At 46.4% G+C, this 21,643-nt stretch overlaps 1 protein-coding gene across 1 annotated transcript in view; it reads left to right on the forward strand.

Moving 5' to 3' along the window:
• The window catches only part of LOC124551058 (cytochrome P450 4C1-like), a 160,103-nt gene that overhangs the window by 129,284 nt on the left and 9,176 nt on the right, over positions 1-21,643 (forward strand). The window contains exon 6 of the mRNA XM_047125933.1: positions 6,054-6,254. Coding sequence (XP_046981889.1) covers positions 6,054-6,254 — 201 coding nt within the window. The remainder of the gene's footprint in view (positions 1-6,053; positions 6,255-21,643) is intronic.

Genomic DNA, 21,643 nt, shown 5'->3' on the forward strand with positions numbered 1-21,643 from the left:
CACTGAGAAGTACTAAACAGGTTGCACTTAAACCACATCCCAGTCCGTAGTTCATCTACATCTACATACATACTCCGCAGTGCACCATACGGTGCGTGGCGGAGGGTACCTCGTACCACAACTAGCATCTTCTTTCCCTGTTGCACTCCCAAACAGAACGAGGGAAAAACGACTGCCTATATGCCTCTGTACGAGCCCTAATCTCTTTTATCTTATCTTTGTGGTGTGTCCGCGAAATGTAAGTTGGCGGCAGTAAAATCGTACTGCAGTCAGCCTCAAATGCTGGTTCTCTAAATTTCTCTGTAGCGATTCACGAAAAGAACGCCTCCTTTCCTCCAGAGATTCCCACCCGAGTTCCTGAAGCATTTCCGTAACACTCGCGTGATGATCAAACCTACCAGTAACAACCGTCTCTGAATTGCTTCTATGTCCTCCCTCAATCCGACCTCATAGGGATCCCAAACGCTCGAGCAGCACTCAAGGTCGTATTAGTGTTTTACAGATGAACCACATCTTCCCAAATTTCTACCAATGAACCGAAGACTTCCGCACAACTGCCATTACAATCTTCTCCCACTTCATATCGCTCTGCAATGTTACGCCCAAATATGTAATCGACGTGACTGTGTCAAGCGCTACACTAATAATGGAGTATTCAAACATTACGGTATTGTTTTTCTTATTCATCTGCATTAATTTACATTTATCTGTATTTAGAGTCAGCTGCCATTCTTTACTCTTGTGTCCTCCTACAGTCACTCAACGACGACACCTTCCCGTACACCACAGCATCATCAGTAAACAGCCGCACATTGCTATCCTCCCTATCCAAAAGATCATTTATGTAGATAGGAAACAACAGCAGACCTACCACACTTCCCTGGGGCACTCCAGATGATACCCTCACCTCCGATGAACAGTCACCATCGAGGACAACTAGTAGAAGTTGTCTGGGGCTAGGCGTCGGACGCCGTGACCCGGTGTCCAGTCGCAGCGCCCCATCTGAGAGAGTCGCACAGCACGAGCTGCCGCAGGGGAAGCGCACCACCGCGGGCCCTGGAGGGAGTCCAGGGAGGATTGCAGTGGCAGGAATTCGGATGTTATCATTACGTGCAGCGGCAACACTTGTCAGTGATCGATACCGAATCACTCACTTTTCCACAGAGAATACATGCGACACATGCGATCACTGAGACAGCCCAACGCACACTGACTATTAGTTGGCTATTCAGCTTAGCAGACAGCGCCACCGCCAGGACTTGCCCCTGCGGCTCTGGGCGAGAACCGGCTAGCCAGCTGGCTGCAAGTTGTCTCTGTACCCGTCGCTAGCGAGAGCCTTAAGCCGGAGATGCCCATTCGTTCCTGTCCCTCTACTGAAGTTAAAAGAAGAATATGTCGCAGGTATTCCGATTTCTCCACTTGGCACTTCATTTTCTAGCGTCCACAGCTGCGCCCACTACCACCAGATGGCAATACGTAAACGCAAATGGCAATAGCCAACTAAAAATAAAAAATGAGCACCGATAAATAAACCCATGGCAACAGGCATACGAACATGCAAAACAGAAACGCTATGAAGCTATTCACAACCCTAATATGTTGTTAAGACAGTACTATTAGATATTTTCATAGTTTGAACTCTACTTATAAATCAGTAAACGTTTAAAAAAAGTGTTGTCAGTAAAATTGAAAAACAGCTATCGAACTCTATGCTTTTTAGGTTTGATAGTTGACGGTTTGGCAACACATCCACGTGAGTGACATCAACACTATCCCAAAAGATTGTCACGATTTTTGTCAGCAGAGGAAGCTGGGTTGGTTTTTTTCTTCTTCCGTGAATGCAGGTGGTGCCACTACAGCCACTGTATATGCGTTTCTGGCTCAACTGATGCACCAAAGTTGCATCATTTGTAATGATCTGTGACAGAAAGGCCTCTCCTATGCCCGCAGTCTGCTCCAATAGTTCAGATGAAGAGGCTTTTTTTGTGTTGTGATTTTTTGTGAGCATCTGAGGAGGATTAATTCTGAATATCGAAGAGTCTCAGTCACTGGGCACACACTTAGACTATTCTCACTGATAGCGTAGTGCCCGTTGTCGAGTTGTGATGCGCCAGTCTGCACGAATAATGGCATCTGCCCGTTTCACCATGTCGCACACGTGCTGAAAGAGAACATCAAATCTGAAGCACGTAAATTAACTTTTTCTACATATGACATTCTTGGTGTGTAAGTTCGTGGCGTTTTTGTTTTGTATGTTGGTATTCGCGTTGCTATGGGTTCATTTACCGAATATAATTTTTTATTTGTAGTTGATATTTGGATTCATGTATTGTCTTTTTGTCATTTGGAGATAGTGAGTGGGACTGTGGACGCTAAAAATGCAGTGCCATGAGGAGAAAGCGCAACATTTGCGACATATTCTTCTGTTTGAGTTCAGTGGAGGGATGGAATAAGCGGGGGCAGCCAGAAAGAGTGTACGCCGCTTATGGGGATAATGCCATTGGACAGAGTACGGCAGGAAAATGGTTTTCTCGTTTTGAGGAGGATCGTTCTGATATTAGTGACCCTCCACGTTCAGGAAGACTTTCAGCATTTGACGAGTACTGTTTAAACGTGTAGGTCCACACTGACCCACTTGAGTGTAGCCGAGAGGCGGCAGCTGTGACGGACTCTGACCGTGCCCCCACTGTGCGGCATTTGCACGCAGAGGGGGAGCTTCAAAACTCCAGTGTGTGGGTGCTGCGCGTTTTAAGCCAAAATCACAAAAATCACCGGGAAGCCATGTGTGCACCTCTCCTTGCTCGTCATCAACTGTCTTGTGAACAACACCGACCACTCCTATGCTGTGTCGTAACTGGAGATGGTTCAAATGGCTCTGAGCACTATGGGACTTAACATCTATGGTCATCAGTCCCCTAGAACTTAGAACTACTTAAAGCTAACTAACCTAAGGACATCACACAACACCCAGCCATCACGAGGCAGAGAAAATCCCTGATCCCGCCTGGAATCGAACCCGGGAACCCGGGCGTGGGAAGCGAGAACGCTACCGCACGACCACGAGCTGCGGGCAACTGGAGACGGGACAAGGAAAAGACAGGAATGACTGAGCCCAAACAAGGCAGCAACTCGCCATACAAAGACCTGTGGGCATCCACAAAAGATAATGTTATGCATCTGGTGGAACAGCGACAGTGTGGCGTACTGTGAGCTGCTTCCCCGAGGCGTAACCACCACTGCTGACATTTATTGTCAACAAGTGGGACGTCTTTCAGACGCGCAATCCAAGAGCAACGATCGGGAACATTGCGTGAAGAGACGCTACTCCACGATAACGTCTCCCCCCCCCCCCCCCCCCGACATTGTGCTAGACTGACACAAAACACTATACAGGAGTTGGGCTGCGATGTCATTCTGTAACCACCGTATTCATCTGATCTTGTGGTCTCAGAATTTCACCTTTTCAGCTCTCTGTCGAACAACCTTCAAGGACCTAGCTTCGCGCATGAAACTGCGCTCCGAACATGTCTCGACGACTCCTTCGCCTCAGAACCATGTGATTTCTAAAGTCGCAGAATAGAAAAGTGACCCCAGCATCGGCAGACTGTTTTAAATAGTGAAGGAGAATATACCGGGTGATCAAGAAGTCAGTATAAATTTGAAAACTGAATAAATCACGGAATAATGTAGATAGAGAGGTACAAATTGGCACACATGCTTGGAATGACATGGGGTTTTATTAGGTCCAGAAAAATACAAAAGTTCAAAAAATGTTCATCTGATCACAGTAACAATAATTAGCATAACAAAGTAAGACAAAGCAAAGATTATGTTCTTTGCAGGAAATGCTCAATATGTCCACCATCATTCCTCAATAATAGCTGTAGTCGAGGAATAATGTTGTGAACAGCACTGTAAAGCAGCTATGGTCAGGCATTGGCGTTGGATGTTCTCTTTCAGCATCCCTAGAGATGTCAGTCGATCACGATACACTTGCGACTTCAGGTAACCCCAAAGTCAATAATCGGACGGACTGAGGTGTGGGGACCTGGGAGGCCAAGCGTGACGAAAGTGGCGGCTGAGCACACGATCATCACCAAACGACGCGCGCAAGAGATCTTTTCGCGTCTAGCAATATGGGGTGGAGCGCCATCCTGCATAAACATCGCACGTTCCAGCAGGTGTTTATCAGCCAGGCTGGGGATGATGCGATTCTGTAACATATCGGCGTGCCTCTCACCCGTCACGATAGCAGTTACAAAATCAGAAACACGCATTTCCTCGAAGAAAAAAGGCCCCATAACGGTAGATGTGGTAAATCCAACCCCTACCGTGACTTTCTCGTCGTGCAATGGAGTTCCCACGACAGTTCTAGGATTTTCGGTAGCCCAAATTCTGCAGTTGTGGGTGTTGACAGACCCTCGGAGCGTGAAATGAGCTTCGTCGGTCCTCAACACGTTACTCAACCAATCGTCATCTTCCGCCATCTTTTGAAACGCCCACACCGCAAATGCGCTCCGCTTCACTAAATCGCCAGGTAACAGTTCATGATGCCGATGGATTTTGTACGGATAGCATCGGATGGCACGCCTAAGTGCTAACCGAACAGTAGTGTATGGAATGCCGGTGCGACGTGCGACTGCACGAGCGCTGACTTCCCCGTGCATAGACGAACCCGCTACAGTCTCCATTTCTTCCTGAACTGTCTCAGCAGCATTAGGCCTTGTGCTCGGTCGGCCACTACGGGGTCTATCGTCTAAACAACCCGTGGCTTCGAACTTCGAAATCATTCTCGCATCATCTGCATTTGTCAACGAACCTTTACCCGTTCGAACCCCCTTCCTATGGCGACAGGATCGTAATGCTGAACTAGCAAATTCGCCATTATGATAATACAGCTTCACTAAAAGCGCCTTTTCAGGTAACGTCAACATGCTGCTACTGCTGGCGCATCTGATTCTCTCTCTCATTACAGTTCCTTTTAAACACGATTGTCATGCGCAGTCACTGACGTTTTGCTGTCCAGCGGCATCTGTCGGAGATTTTTTGAACTTTTGTATTTTTTTTTTGTTCCAATAAAACCCCGTGTCATTCCAAGCATGTGTGTTAATTTTTACGTCTGTATCTACATTATTCTGTGGTTTATTGAGTTTACAAATTTATACTGACTTTTTGATCACGCGGTATTATTGATGACTGAAGTATCTGTTGTGTTTATTAAACTTATGGAGAAACGCTACGAGCTTATGGACCAACCCGATATGTTAACAGCAATAAAGAAATTTCGGGGATTATTTATTGATCAACATTCGTACAATAGCAGTTCCAAACTCTTAGTTTGCAAATAGAAGTGGACCATCTGATTTATTGCGATGCTTCAGTTTCTCATGGCGTATTTGTTGGTCTAACAGTCCACGGGTGTACACCGTCGAAGAACCTAGCCGAGAAGACCGCAGACGCACTCGACTGATGTATCTCAACTATTGAGCAGTCGCAGAGCACTGTTTGTCCTAGAACCGTGCGATCGACTGCAATCGTAGCAGGATCTTGGCACAGACTTCCAAGTAGTGGGACAAAATCCCCAAAATCCCATAGAAATTCGCACAAGGGACGATCTCGTGAGCCGAGATTCCGCCTACAATTTTAGGAATGCCTGGGAAGCAGCACTGAGTTTAACTAAGAAGATCCTCGGCAAACGAAACGATTTGGCGACCGGGGCAGACAGTGGACTTCCACGAACGCCAGCACGGACGCCGACGCTGGCAGCTCCGCGACCCCCAGCGTGCGGCTGCGGGGGTGGGCCGCGGGGGCGGGGGGCGCTGGGGTCGGAGCTCAGGTCGACCACGTACCCGACGGCGGCCCGTCGGACGCTATGAACTGGCGGTACACCCGTGGACCGTTCCATCGTCTGATTTATTTTGCATTATGCTTCTGTTCGTCTGCACGGGCAGGTTTCGGCTAATAGTGTGTTCTGGATTTGCCTCACTTACGATCATTTCTCGATGTTGGACTACAGAGTGCACACCAGCTGATCTAACTGAAATGCCTCGCAGCTGGTGAACCTGCTGATAGCGGGCACGGAGACGACCGCTGTGACCGTCAGCTACGCACTGGCTCTGCTGGCGCTGCACCCAGAGTGGCAGGACGCGGCCCGCCAGGAGCTGAAGGACGTGTTCGGCGACGGCGAGGACTGCCTGCGCGCCCCCAGCCTCGCAGACCTGGGCGAGCTCAGGCTGGTGGACAGCATCGTCAAGGTGAGCCGTCGTCCGCTGGCTCTTCCGTACGCGAACTGACACAGTAGGGCCCCATATTCTATACGTACTGGCGGCTGGGTTACCGGCCAGTACGCTTTACATATAACAAGCGTTTCAGTCTACAATCGCATTTTTATTTTATTTTGCCAACTTGCCGCCAGTTTCTCTAAAATGTATCATCCTCGGGCCATCCCCTAGCACACGGTCATCCCACTCGCTTCCCTAGTAGATGCATCAAATACTGCTATACAGTGCTGTGACAAAATTGATGAGATATGGATAAGCACACCTACAGACAGCTGTAGTACCAGGTACACGCGACCGAAACTGACAGACTCTCAATACGCAGTGGTAGTTGAAGTTAGACGCACAGGACATTCCATTTCGGGAGTCGTTAGCGAATTCAATATTCTGAGTCTACAGTGTCAAGAATGTGCTGAGAATACCAAATTTCGGGCATTACCTCTCACCACAGACAAAGGGCTGCCAGACAGCCTTCACTTAAATGACCGACAGCAGCGAGGTTTGCATAGAATCGTCAGTGTTAACACACAAGCAACACTGCGCACAATAACAGCAAAACTCAGTGTGTGGCCGGCCAAAGTGGCCGAGCGGTTCTAGGCGCTTCAGTTTGGAACCGCGTGACTGCTACGGTCGCAGGTTCGAATCCTGCCTCGGGCATGGATGCGTGTGATGTCCTTAGGTTAGATAGGTTTAAGTAGTTGTAAGTTCTAGGGGACTGATGACCTCAGAAGTTATGTCCCATAGTGCTCAGAGCCATTTTTGAAAACTCAGTGTGGGGCGTACGATGAACGTCTCCGCTTGGACAGTCTCGCGAAACTTGGCGACAGTGGTCTGTGGCAGCGGACGCCCCTGCGCGACTGCCTTTACTAACAGTCTGTCACAGCCCGCAACGCCTCTCCTGGGCTCGCGACTGTATCGGTCGGACCACAGACTACAGCTAAACAGCGGCCTTGTCAGATGAGTCACGATTTCAGTTGATAAGAGCTGACGGTAGAATTCGACTGTGGCACTAATCCCACGAAGTAATGGACTCAGGTTACCAATATGGCACTGTGCAAGATGATGGTGGGTCGTTAACGGTGTCGACTGTGTTTACGTGGAATGGACTGGCTCCAGTGGTCCAGCTGTATCGATAAACGGCTGCAAACGGTTATGTTTGGCTACCCGTTCCCAAACAAGAGAATGCGCAATGTCACCAGGTCACAACTCCTCGCAACTGAACGTTCTGAACAGTACAAGTGAATGATTTGGTCACCCAGGCCGCCTGAACTGAATCCCATCGAACATGTATATAATCGAGAGATCAATTCGTGCACAAAATCCTGCATCGGCAACCTCTCCGCAATTATGGGCAGCATGGCTCGTTGTTTCCGCAGGGGACTTCCAATAAACTTTTGAGTTCATGCCACAAGTCGAGTTGCTCCACTACACTGGGCGAGAGGTGTTCCGCCACGATATTAGGAGTTATCGTATGACTTTTGTTCTCCTCAGTGTACATATTTGGAAAGTAACCGTGACGACTGCGTGCCAGGGGATGCCCTGAGGAGATACTGTGTAAGCAAACCAGTAGCCAGTAGCCAGAATTAAAACTGCGACCACAGACTAAAACCAGTATTACTTGTCACCTTCGTGTGTGGGCAGCAGTTTGCGAGAATTCTTTCAGTTTTCCACCTTCTTCCCAGCATGTTTTATGTGTTAATTTCACTTTAAATCCCTCCATACGCATTCTTCCAAATATTTAATGAAATAGGCTGCATCCAATGAGCGTTCAGAAACTTCTCTATACAAAACAGCATAATCCACAATGTCATAGGGCTTCCAACACTGTCCACAAAATCGTTTATATGTGCTGCGAACGGTACCAGTTCTATAATGCTCTTTTGTGCTAGGCCCGAAGTTTCTTTCATGTCTCTAGATTTCTATCTGTTAAGAATAATACACTGTGTTCTCTTTGCTAGGAACTCTTCAGATCGTGGGAAAGAGGCTTCTGATGATCAGTACAATCGTATTTTGTTCATTAAGCGATGGCCCCGAACAGTACCGCAACCTTCTGGAATTTGAAATACATGGCGTAACCTGAGCTACAGTATCTACTGCCTTCTGACTCTCTTGTACGTTGAAATATCCTAGTACTATATAACAGTGCGTCAAAATCTGTATTAACAATTAACATTATTTCTGACAACATTTTAAGGAATTCTAACAGAAAAGATAAATTTTAATAAAGTGAAACGAATCATATTTTTTATTCAAAGAATGTAGGTGACGATAACCTACCTTTGCACGGAAAAGTAACTGAGATCGGAAGCCAAACTTGTAGCTCGATGAACTGAAAGTTACAACATGAGGGGTACTGTGTCTATGGGGGCTACAGGTCACAGATCAAGTTTCCGCCACTAGTCGGCGCTACTGCTGGGCTCTGCAGTTGCTGGCAGTCGTGGGAAATTCAAAATTCCAAGATGGTGACAGCCGTTCTTTTCTCTCACATGACAAATCAAACTCTCATTATCAGTCACGTAACACACCACAGCCTTTCCTTCCTCGTATCATATTCCCCTCCCCTCTCCAGCTAATACCAGCATACTATTAAAGCGAAACAGGAAATCAGAGTGTAGCGGGCATTACAATAGAATCACGTGAGGGCCCACAAGCGGGCATCTTGGCTGTTTTCAAAAGTGCCTGCGCGACCTGAATTTTTGCACCACGTTCAAATGTGTGTGAAATCTTATGAGACTTAACTTCTAAGGTCATTACTCTATATGCCTACACACTACTAAACCTAAATTATCCTAAGGACAAACACACACACACACCCATGCCCGAGGGTGGACTCGAAACTCCGCCGGGACCAGCCGCAGAGTCCATGGCTGCAGCCCCCAGACCGCTCGGCTAATCCCGCGCGGTACCACCATGTTCAAAAGTGTTTATCCAAAAAATTGCATAAACGGTATATTTTGCGGTAATTCCTCATCTAAAATAGTCCAGCATCCACACACACACACACACACACACACACACACTCTCTCTCTCTCTCTCTCTCTCTCTCTCTCTCTCTCTCACACACACACACACACACACACCATTTGCTGACTAGCTGCTGAACAGTTCTGAATACGTACAGTATTTACACATCTATCTCAGCATGATCATCATAATCAATAAGTTTCAGCTCTCTGATTTATAAGCCACAGTATCTCTCTCTCTCTCTCTCTCTCTCTCTCTCTCTCTCTCTCTCTCTCTCTCTCTCTATCTCTTTGTAATCCTTAGTTTAATGAGGCAGCAACATTATAATACATTACAGAGGGATTGAAAGGAATACAGGTGTTACCACTACCTGACACCCCTAGTAGCTGACTCCCACTGCACTGTGGGAACAAGTCTCAACTTGCTCACTGTACTCTCATTTACGAACACTGGCAGTCCACACAGGTTGAGTCATGAAAGAGGAGTGCAGTATTGCCAATTCAAAGCGACAGTTGTCATACATGCAAAGAGGGGCTTTGCATTTGAAGAAGTGTGTGGCTTGTGATCATGTCTCTCTCTCTCTATCTCTCTCTCTCTCTCTCTCGCTCATATAGAATTCCTCGCTTATTGTATATGGAGGCTTACCACTATTGTCAGCCATCACAGCTCACAACAATTGCAGTAAAAATTCAGTAAATAACTTGCTGCAATGAAGTTTAATGCTCACACTGGCTATGACATTACCAGCGTAGCACTCAAGACGCTACTGAACATCATTGGCTGTCAGGAAATGTGTGATGTCAAGTGTACAGAATAAGCTACAGCGACAATCACTCTTGCTTGTTGGAACAACTCACAACTTCCCAGAACAAGCCTGAACTTGCTTAGTTGACATAATGATTAGACTTGCTGACATCTGCATATGCACACTGATGCGGTCTTCCAGTTTCTCATATTTCGCAAAACTGATGAGGTACTTGTGTATGCAAGGTGATGATAGCCACCTCGTCAACTGACCGTCACTGCCCGACCCAACAGCGACTAGGGGGATGACGGCAGCCACTTCGTCAATTGGCCATCGTTGCTACCACACAATATAATATGGTGGAATCGCCATCACCCAGAATTTTTCTGCAGTGTGACAGTGTGACTTGTTGGAAACAGAAGTAGTTAGAACTATTCAGAACATTTAGGAACTTATCTGGGTTAGTCGTAGTCAGGCTGAAGAATACTATGTCAGTTCGGAATGCCTGTTTGTTTGTGTTAACTATCACTGCCTTTCCTACTTAGCATTATCAGCAGAAGCTGACAGATGTTTTGTAGTGGAAGTTAAAATTAATGTTCTAGTGTGGAATCACTATAATGTTGGGTGACTTTGAAAGTATAGCAACTTCCTTTTCTTACCTATATGATGTGTTGAAAATGCTATTTCACATTTGTTCAGTATGCTGTTTCACATAATTTCCACTGTGTAACAACAGAAAATGATATACATTATGAACCAAAAGACGAAGTCAGTACCATACCATGAGGTCACTGATTGACTGACTGGTAGCATGTCTAAGCGTAACACATTCTGCCTAAAGTGAAGGTTGAGAATGAGGCTTTCGTTTAATGTTTAACTTCTTTTGTGTGTTGCCGAGTTTTGTGTTTAGTACGTTACTGCGTATATTTTCGCTATGTACTGCGTGTTATACTCGAAAGTGCCGTTTGGTAATGCTTACAGTTGATGTGATTTGGATCTGTACCTAATGATGAGATGAGATGAAATAGTGATGTACCTGTTTTGTTGTAGAGTAATTGCAAGTGTTTTTGTATGAGAGGAATGATGGATGGTATGTTTGTGCCTTGGTGTATGTGTATGTTGGGAACGAACCAGTGTGCATCTATAATGATTCTAAGTCCTTTGTTTTGAAGCACTGGTAGTTTGTGTAGGTGAGTATCAGAAGCCCTGACCCAGACATCACAACCATATAGTGTAGCAGGAAGTACTAACCCATTGGTCTTGAGCAATGGGTATAACTGATGAAACCTGCCCAAACCCCAATTACATGCATCAGCAATGTGTAAACTCCAAAGTAGTTTGTGATCAATTTTGGGGCCTAAATATTCTACCGATTCACACCATCGGAGATCTCACCTGTCTAGAGAGAGCTGCCAATTGGGTAGTCTCCTCCTGGTCTCCTGGTTGTGAAAATTATGGCGCTCCATTTTTTGCGATTAATTTTGTTCTTCCAGAAGTTGCATGATTAATTAATTTTTCTCAATGTGCCGCTGCATGCACATGACGAAGTAACTGGTGTTCGGGTGACTAGTGTAGACAGCTGTATCATCTGCAGAGAGTTTGATATGACTGTTGTCTTGTTTAGTGATATCTTTAATATGGATACTATGTGGTACGGAGTCCACGACTGAATCCTGGGAAATCCCTGCATCTACACGTTTATGTTGTCATGCCAAACATGGTCTAAGGCTTCCTTGATATCCTAGAAGACCGCTCCTGTGCTGTGCCCTTCTGCCACGGCCTTGCGGATTTGCTCGACCATTCAGGTGGCCTAGGTTGTTGGGAGGGCAGCGTGGCGCGTAAAAATCGTAGAGGGAGACCAAGAGATGAATACACTAAGCAGAATCAGAAGGATGTAGGTTGCAGTAAGTACTGGGAGATGAAGAAGCTTGCAAAGGATAGGGTAGCATGGAGAGCTGCATCAAACCAGTCTCTGGACTGAAGACCACGACAACAACAACAGGTTGTTGTGCCATTCCTCGTGTGAAAGACAAACTGTTAGAGGATGATGATTTGCCTGTCGTTGAGGAAGGTTTGCAGTGATGTGATGATTAAGTGTTCGAGAATTTTACTGAGAAAGCTTAGGAGAGACATTCATCTGAGGTTTTGTGGAAAGAGGGGATTTTTCCTTTGGTTCGGGAGGGTGATGACTCCGGCTGTCTTCCAGGCTGTAGTGAAATAATGTAGTCCTCGGCAGGAGTTGTAGATGGTTGAGTGGAAGATTTTTGGAAGTGGCCTAACGCCATCGGTACTAGGAGATTTGGAGTTGTGAACCGTTTGATGGTTGACCTGAACATTTCGTAAATGACTGCCTGAACTGAGGTCTGTGATATTCTTCTTTCTTCTGACTGATCGCTCAACTTCCTCTTCATGGTCTTCAGTGTCATCATCATCGACAGCGTTTCCTGAAGTGCCTTTTACGCCTCAGTAGTTCTCGTATTTCTTCAGGAAGGTCCTATCGTCTGTTTTGGTGCGTCGTCTTTGTCGTTGACCTTGAGTAGTATTCGTGCTGTGTGTCCACATTGCCGTCGATGTGTCTTCTGTTATTCACATTCTGGTAGTCGTCCATGTGGAGGCGTGCCAGGTTTCCACAGTTCCCCCAGTCGGTCGAGTATGTGCAGTTAGTTGTGCTTTTTCTTATGTAGTTGGCACTGGCTGGTTTCAGGCTGAGTGGGAAGTGGTCAGAGCCAAGCTTGTTTATGTTAATTGGGTTGTATTCCCTACGAAAATTTTTATGTGGGAACATGTCTAGTATGTCGGAGTGGTAAGAGTGATGCGAGATTTGTATGTTGACTCTCCTGGTGCTATGATGTTAACATGGTTCCTTGCCTCTATCAGAATGTGCAATGTACTGCCAGTCACGTTTCCAGTTCTACAGCCCTATGCCATGTTTTTCAAGTCTCCTCCAATAATCACTCTCTGACCTAAGAGCAATAGTGTTTCTAGGCCTACTGGAGGAGTAGTCTCACGAGGAGGATGGTAGGCTGCCACTAGAGCCACAGTCGTCCTATTTACTTCTGTCTCTATCGTAGTGGCCTACATTCCCGCTAACTGGTGGACGTGTACCTGACTATGGGTAACCTATGCCCACCCGGCTGGCCGGGCAGTCTGACGCGCTGATTCCCAAGCGGGAAGGTGTGCTGGTCTCCGGCACAGATCTGCCCGGCGGATTAGTGCCGAGGTCCGGTGTGCCGGCCAGTCTATGGCTGGTTTTCCATCTGCCTCGGCGAATTCTGGCTGGTTCCCCTGTCTCCATGTACGTGTAGACCATCATTACTCTACCATGGCTGCTGGACCTGTGAGGATTTCCCAGCTTTACAGAATCAGCACAGACATGAATGCGAATACCCGAAACAACGGTTCCTCTCAGAACCCGTTGACCAAGGACATTGGAGATGTCCTTAAAATCCTACAATTCAACGTAGAAGGAATGAGTAGAGCTAAATCTGACTACCTAATTAAAGTCCTGGACAACCATTCAGTGGATGCTGTCTTGCTCCAGGAAACACATTGCGCCGACGAAAAGCAGTTGAAAAATAGATGCAAAGTTCCAGGCTATTCCCTTGCTGCAGCAACTTACCACGCTAACTATGGCACTGCCACCTACTTTAAAAACAACACTGACCAGGTCCACTATATAAAAACACACACTGACCCAAGCGCCTACGTCATAAGAACAAAAATTGCTGATATTGAAGTCATCAACTTCTATAAACTCCCAACCCAGTCATGGAATGACTCTGCTATTTCCAACATACAACATCCTACAGTGATAATGGGTGATTTCAACAGCCACAGTACCCAGTGGGGATATAACACCACCAATGAGGATGGGGAGGGAGTAATGAAATGGGCGGACATAGAAGACGTCTTCTTGATCCATGATCTAAAGGATAAAGGGACTTTCCACTCGGCTAGGTGGAAAAGAGACTACAACCCCGATCTGTGCTTTGTTTCCAGAGACGCCAAAAAGCTACCATTACGCTGCAATAAACAGATCTAGCCTGATTTTCCTCGTAGCCAGCACAGGCCCGTCCTGCTACATGTCGGTATACAGATTCCAATAGTGAGATCTACACCTAAACCTCGATGGAATTTTGGCAAAGCCAACTGGGAAGCCTTTACCGCCGAAATGGACCACAACATCCAATGGATCCCACCCGCATCGAAGAACTACAACCGCTTTGTGGGATTACTCCTAGCCATTGCCAAAAAACACATTCCCAGAGGCTACAGGAAAACTTATATTCCCGGCTGGAGCCAAGAATGCATAGACCTATATAATGCATATTCGGAAAACAACGATCCTGAAATTGCGGACGAGCTTCTCCAATGCCTATACTCAGCAAGACGAGAAAAGTGGCACACTCTCATGAAAAATATGGACTTCAAGCACTCCAGCAAGAAAGCCTGGTGCCTTCTTAAAAACCTAGGTGAAAGCTCCATTGAAACCTGTATGGGTGGCAACATACACCCCAAAGAGTAGTTAACCTTACGAGAAAAACACCACGCAGTAACAAGGATAAGACTATGAAAGTAAAGAAAGAACTGAGAACCAAGCTCCGACAATCCACACCCGACAACAATTTCTCAAAAACCTTTACCATCCTAGAGATCGCAGAAGCACTGAAAGAAATGAAAATGGGCAAAGCGGCTGGTTTAGATGAGGTGTACCCCGAGTTCTTACGGCACCTAGGACCTCGAGCTCTACTGTGGCTAACTCAGTTTTACAATGACATCCAAAGATCGGAAACACTACCACCACTATTTAAACAAACCAAGATCGTCGCCATTCTTAAGCCTGGCAAAGATGGAAAGCTCCCAGAGGACTATAGACCTATAGCTCTTCTAAGTGTATGCTACAAACTATTGGAGAGACTTATTCTCAACAGAATAAAGCCCATTGCAGAGAATTTCATTCCTATTGAACAAGCTGGATTTAGTCCCGGTCGGAGCTGCTGTGATCATGTATTATCTCTTACCACACATATTGAGAGTGGATTTCAAAGGAAGAAAAAGACAGTCACCGTGTTCATAGATCTATCGTCAGCATATGACACAGTGTGGAGGGAGGCAATGATTCTTAAACTCCAACGCATTATTCCCTGCAAGAAAACGGCTACCCTAATCAACAATATGCTTTCAAATAGATTTTTTGAAGTACACCTAGATGGAGAGATAAGCAAGAAATATAGGTTAAATGATGGCCTGCCCCAAGGATCCGTGCTAGCTCCATTACTTTTTAATATATATACATCAGACCTACCAGAGACATCTTCTAAGAAGTTTATCTATGCAGACGATATTGCTCTCACATATCAACATCAAGACTTCCACAATTCCGAAAGAATCATTGAGGAAGACCTTATCAAAATGGATGAATATTTCGAAACATGGAGGCTCAGACCTAATACTTCTAAAACCCAAGTCTCCTGTTTCCACCTCAACAACAGACAGGCAAACTATGCCCCCACGTAGAGTTCAGAGGCCAGCTGCTTAACTACAATCCCCTCCCAAAGTATCTGGGAATTACATTGGACCGATCTCTGACATACAAGGAGCACTTATACAAATGCGCAGCAAAAATCAAAACCAGAAATAATGTCCTACACAAACTCACTGGAAGTAGCTGGGGAGCAAGCGCCACAGCTCTCAGAACATCTGCTCTTGCACTAGTATATTCGGCGGCCGAATACTGCGCTCCGGTCTGGCTAAACAGCACTCATACAGCAACGGTGGGCACCCAGCTAAACGACACCGTGAGGCTCATCTCAGGCACTATTAAACCGACGCCCCACCAATGGCTCCCGGTACTGGCTAACATAGCCCCACCTCATCTAAGGCGAAGATCTGCACTGAAAAGGGAATGGCAAAAGTGCGCTGACAACCGTGACCTACCCTTACACGAAGACTGCAAGAATCCCAGCCACAGGCTCAAGTCCCGTAAGCCATCATGGAGATTAGGGCAACAGCTGATCGAGGACAATTATGATATCGACGAAGCCTGGCATCGGGAATGGGATACGTCTAACCCTGATCACCTTAACTTAGTCTCGGACCCAACCGTACTGCCCGAGGGCTTCGGTCTTCCCAGAAAATCTTGGACAACTTTAAATCGTATCCGAACAGGCTATGGTAGATGTAATTACTGGAAGCACAAATGGGGACAGACTGACTCACTCAACTGCGACTGTGGGAATCCACAAACTCTACATCATATCACAATGGACTGCCCTACGAGGAGATTCCCTGGCACAATGCAGGAGCTGCACCTCCTGGAGGGAGATGCTTCTGGCTGGCTGAGGGACTTGGACATACAACCATGAGTCTGGTCTACTCTTCTCCTTCTGAAAAACCTGTTACTAGAGACTATTACTATAATTTCTATGTATTTTTGTGTATTTTGTGTTTTACTTCCTTTTTTAGATCTAATAATTGTTTGTTGCCTGTAACATTGACCATTCACTGTTTTTATACGTTGTTTGTGTTACTACTTACTTACTGCTGTATTCTATTAGCCATACGAAATATACATACTCTACCATGCAAACATTTGGGGTTACACTCGTCTGATAAGAATCGTTCCCAGGGGGAGGGGGGGTCCAATGGGGGCAGGACCGCACAATAACCCTGTGTTCGATGTGGGGCGGCGGTGGGGTGTGTGGACTGCTATGGCCTGTTGTGGGGTTGTGAACCACTGAGGGCGAAGGCGGGACGGAGCCTCTCTGTCGTCCCTACATCCCCGGTTCAATACACACACACACACACACACACACACAATGGGTAATCTATTCTGAACTAAGACTAGCGTCCCTCCTTTGAGACGATTTGATCCATCATTTCTGTATGTGGTAAAGTTTCTAATCCTAGGGTTGTTGTGGGTTTAAGGTGGGTTTTGCCTAATAGTGCGATATAGATCGCATAGTTGTCTAAGAATAATTCTGGGGAGTATTTTTGGGGTTGAATGAGATCTGAATTACAATTTACTGTGGTAAAGGATAACTTAGGAGTAGGTACCATTGAAGAATGACATCACTGCTGTGGCGATACTCATGAACTTTAACAGGTTGTCTGGGGCAGTCATGACCTGCTCCGTCGTTTCCACCATGGTAACTATTTCGCTAACGTTGAAACTGCTTAGCAGACAGGCAATGCCTCGGAGTGCGCTGGTTGTGGTTCCCGTCGGCAGGCTGCGGGCTGACTCAGGCGTCCTGTGTGGTGGGCGCAGTGGTGGGAGGGGAAGGGGGAGCAGTGGTGGGGGTAGGAGCAGTGGTGGGGGTAGGAGCAGTGGTGGGGGTAGGAGCGGTGCGTGCAGCAGCAGGCGGCTGTGCAGTCGCCACTTTCTGTCGCTCATTTCTGTTTCCTAGCAGGGTTGAGAGGAGGGGCTGCTTTGGGACCAGCTTGCACTCTTCGGTCTCTGTTTGAATTTCATACATTTTGACATTTCGATCCAAGAGGGGTATTTTCTGTAACTGTCTGGGTGCGACCCTTTACAGTTTGCGCATTTCGGTGCCTCTGCTGTCGCTTTCAAACAGAGCTTGGTGAAGTAGCTGCCTGTGCATTTTAGACAGTGGTGGTCCACGTTGCAGTTGCATAAAAGATGACTGAACCTTTGGCAACTGTAGCATTGGGTGTGTCTACCTCTCTCTCTGTATGACTCTACTGTTACCTCATGGTACAGTAGGTGCGTGATTATTTACACATCTGAGAAACTGTCGGCCTTCACGATATTTGCAACGAATACAAATGTTTTACCCTTGTTTTTTTGCCTTGTCTTTTTTCATTGTCTCAGGTTTGTGCACCCTGACCACAACATGTGCGTTAAATCCTAGTTCTTTTAGTTTCTGTTGGACGTCTGTTTCCTTCGACACTGGCGTGCGGACGGGGGACAGTTTTTCGATTACCACCTTGAGGAATTTATAAGTGGGGCGTTGCATTCCTCTGTTTTCCATGCTTTTGAGAACAAACCGAAAGTCTTCACGGTTGTGCAGCTGCTTCTTCACTGTGTAGCCTTTGTAGATGGAGACTGCTTTCCATTTTAAGGAGAGCCTAATGTCTTCGAGAAAATTTCGATATCCCTCGGTTTGATAGCTCATTATTGGAGGAATGCGAGTAATTTGCTTTTTGCTTTGTGCTGACGCTTAAAGGAGAGCACCAGCAGCATCGAGTGTGTGCCCCTGCAGGTTTGTTTGACGTGCTCACGGAATAATTGACGAGGACATCTTCTCTTTCAGGAAGAGGCAAGAGCGGGACTGCTACCCCTTCTTTGGTAGCCATTCCCTTTGATCTACTCGCAGATGATTCCCCTTGTTCGCGGCCAGTGCTTGGTATTTTGCGGTTCTCTGTGTGTTGTTTACTCACGACTGTGTCACTGCTCAGGCGCAGTTTGCTTGGACGTCAGGCAAGAGGAAAGTCCGCCAGACACAACGCTGGGAATGTCGTACACCCCTTGGTCAACACCGCAGAGTTGTGCTCCACAGCAGATCTACCCACCCGTGCCAGGCTGTGGACATCCGCTCCACCCTGTTGCTGCAATGTGGATAGTTGCGCTCAGCCGTACCAGCTGGTGATGCTTCTGTGCTGTGATTAAGTCTAGTATGCAGTATTAAAGGATTTTACACTTTTCTGTTGATCTAAAAGTTTTCATTATGAAACTGATTGGCTTAACACTTCCTTGGGATTCGATGACAAGGGTCCACCTGCTTTGCATGCAACATAACTTTGAAATCAGGAACCACAGAAGGTTTGTTTCTAGATTTATTTTTTACATACATGTAAGAAGGGAAAGCCTTTTCGCAGACGAGACAGGTAATAAACATGCTATAGATTTCTTTGCTAGCATTCGAAATTCCGTCTTTATGCTTAACCAGAAACTTATTGGTGACGAAGATTTATTTTCTGTAATTTAGTCACTGGAAGTTTCGAATAGCTGCTCATTTCAATTTACAGTTCGTGTGGATTCCAAAGCTATTGTCTTTTCCAAGCGATTACGAATGCCGTTGTTATTACTGCATAGAGCAGGCAAATAGTCTCTGAAATTTTTCCAAGTACCTTAAAATGCTCCTTCATTTTATTCTTAATATTTTCGTCTGAAGTAAGACGAACTTTTATCAGGAAATCGTGAAGGGTATCGAAGTCCTCAATTTGATTGGATATCAGACAGATTTCCCAAACTCCAAGGCTTTTGATGAACGATTCGTACAATCTTGCACGTTACACACGTTTGTGTTTGGTCTGTGAAGTAATAAATTTCAACTGTTGACTTTCCATCAAAATTTCAGTCAAATAAGCTACAGTCAGAAACCAGATATTGCCTAAGGAAGGTGTGCCCGGTGAGAAGAAGATAAACGTCATACCATATGAGAACAGTTCTAGTCTGATATACGTCCGTTTTTGCCAATAAAAGCGGTTGAGCATTTAGGTTAGCTGTACAATAGTTCGCTAATTAGTCGCAATTTGAAAATTTCTGGTAAGTTCTATGAGACCAAATTGCTGAGGTCATCGGTCCCTAAGCTTACACACCACTTAATCTGACTTACGCTAACACACCCATGCCCGAGGGAGGACTCGAAACTCCGACGCGGGGAGCGACATGACGCCTCAGACCGCACGGCAACCAACCCTCCGCGGAGCAAATTAGTAGGATCACCATTAATAAAATTAACTATTTTCACAGCATCGTATGGTACAGAGATTTTTCACATGCACCTGTGAATACGTTTATTCAATATTACGAGCAACAGTGGACATTTGAGTAACCATTTTGTTGCTTATATTACAGCCATCAGTTATTTTAATATACACTACTGGCCATTAAAATTGCTACAGCACGAAGATGACGTGCTACAGGCGCGAAATTTAACCGACAGGAAGAACATGCTGTGATATGCAAATGGTTAGCTTTTCAGAGCATTCACACAAGGTTGGCGCCGGTGGCGACACCTACAACGTGCTGACATGTGGAAAGTTTCCAACCGATTTCTCATACACAAACAGCAGTTGACCGGCGTTGCCTGCTGAAACGTTGTTGTGATGGCTCGTGTAAGGAGGAGAAATGCGTACCATCACGTTTCCGACTTTTATCAAGGTCGTATTGTAGCCTATCGCGATTGCGGTTTATCGTACCGCGACATTGCTGCTGCCGTTGGTCGAGATCGAATGACTGCTAGTAGAATATAGATTCGGTGGGTTCAGGAGGGTAATACGGAACGCCGTGCTGGATCCCAACGGCCTCGTATCACTAGCAGTCGAGATGACAGGCATCTTATCCGCATGGCTGTAACGGATCGTGCAGCCACGTCTCGATCCCTGAGTCAATAGATGGGGACGTTTGCAAGACAACAACCATCCGACGACCTTTGCAGCAGCATGTACTATCCGCTCGGAGACCGTGGCTGCGGTTACCCTTGACGCTGCATCACAGACTGGAGCGCCTGTGATGGTGTACTCAACAACGAACCTGGCTGCACCAATGGCAAAACGTCATTTTTTCGGATGTATCCAGGTCCTGTTTACAGCATCATGATGGTCGCATCCGTGTTTGGCGACATCGCGGTGAACGCACATTGGAATCGCGTATTCGTCATCGCCATACTGGCCTATCACCGGCGTGGTGGTGTGGTGTGATCAGTTGACATCACAGCAGCTGAGAAGAGTGCTCCACCTACCATCTTCGAAGGATGCCATGGATCTCATGATGGTCACGTGATATGACCGAAACCGGTCACCTATGTTCTTGTAGCATACGTGGTGGGGTGCGATCGAGACTGAATTTTTAGAAGAAAATTTGTTAACATTCTTATTTTGCTGCCAAATTTGAATTTTGTTTGCAGTAAGAGATCAGTATTGCTCATCAGGGCTCAATCCGAAGCGATCACTGAAGACAATGATACTCCAATCAATGAAGTTCCAGGGCCAGTATTGGTCTGGAGATGCCCTGGATAGCTTTGGGACACCGACATGACTGTGGCCTGCGATACGGCCCGATGCCCAGGAGTGCCACTTCTTCTCATAACAGAACCGTTTTGTCATCAACGGCACCCTTACAGCACTGCGCCATGTTGACTCCTGGACTTGTACTTCAGCAAGATAATGCCTGTCTGCACACGACGGAAGTTTGCACTGCTAGCCGTCTTGCCGCTCAGACCCTACCTCCACCAGCCACCAGGATCGCCAGATCTCTGCCCAGTTGAGAGCAATTGGAGTATTGTGGGCAGGGCCCTCGAACCATCTCGGGTTTGGCGATCTAGCAAGCCAGTTGGATAGAGTTTCGCACGATGTCCCTCAGGAAGACATCTAACAACTCTCTCAACCAATTCCTAGCCGAATAACTGTTCGCACAAGGCCAGAGCTGGACCAGCGCTTTATTGACTTGTTAGGTTCTGGAGCTCTCGTCCAATTATCCGGAAATTGTAATCATTTGTTAGTCCGTACGTGTACATCACACTTACCGAGTTCCGTCCTATCCGGATAATTGCTTTGTCGTGTGCCATTCCGTTTTGTCTTAGAGTGTAATTACGTATTACGATAAGCGACCTGCATGAGTGTGTGCATCTCTCTCTCTCTCTCTCTCTCTCTCCCCCTCCCTCCCTCTCTCTCTCTCTCTCTCTCTCTCTCT

Source organism: Schistocerca americana, chromosome 9 (genome assembly GCF_021461395.2).
Source record: "Schistocerca americana isolate TAMUIC-IGC-003095 chromosome 9, iqSchAmer2.1, whole genome shotgun sequence".
NCBI classification, from domain to species: Eukaryota; Metazoa; Arthropoda; class Insecta; order Orthoptera; family Acrididae; genus Schistocerca; species Schistocerca americana.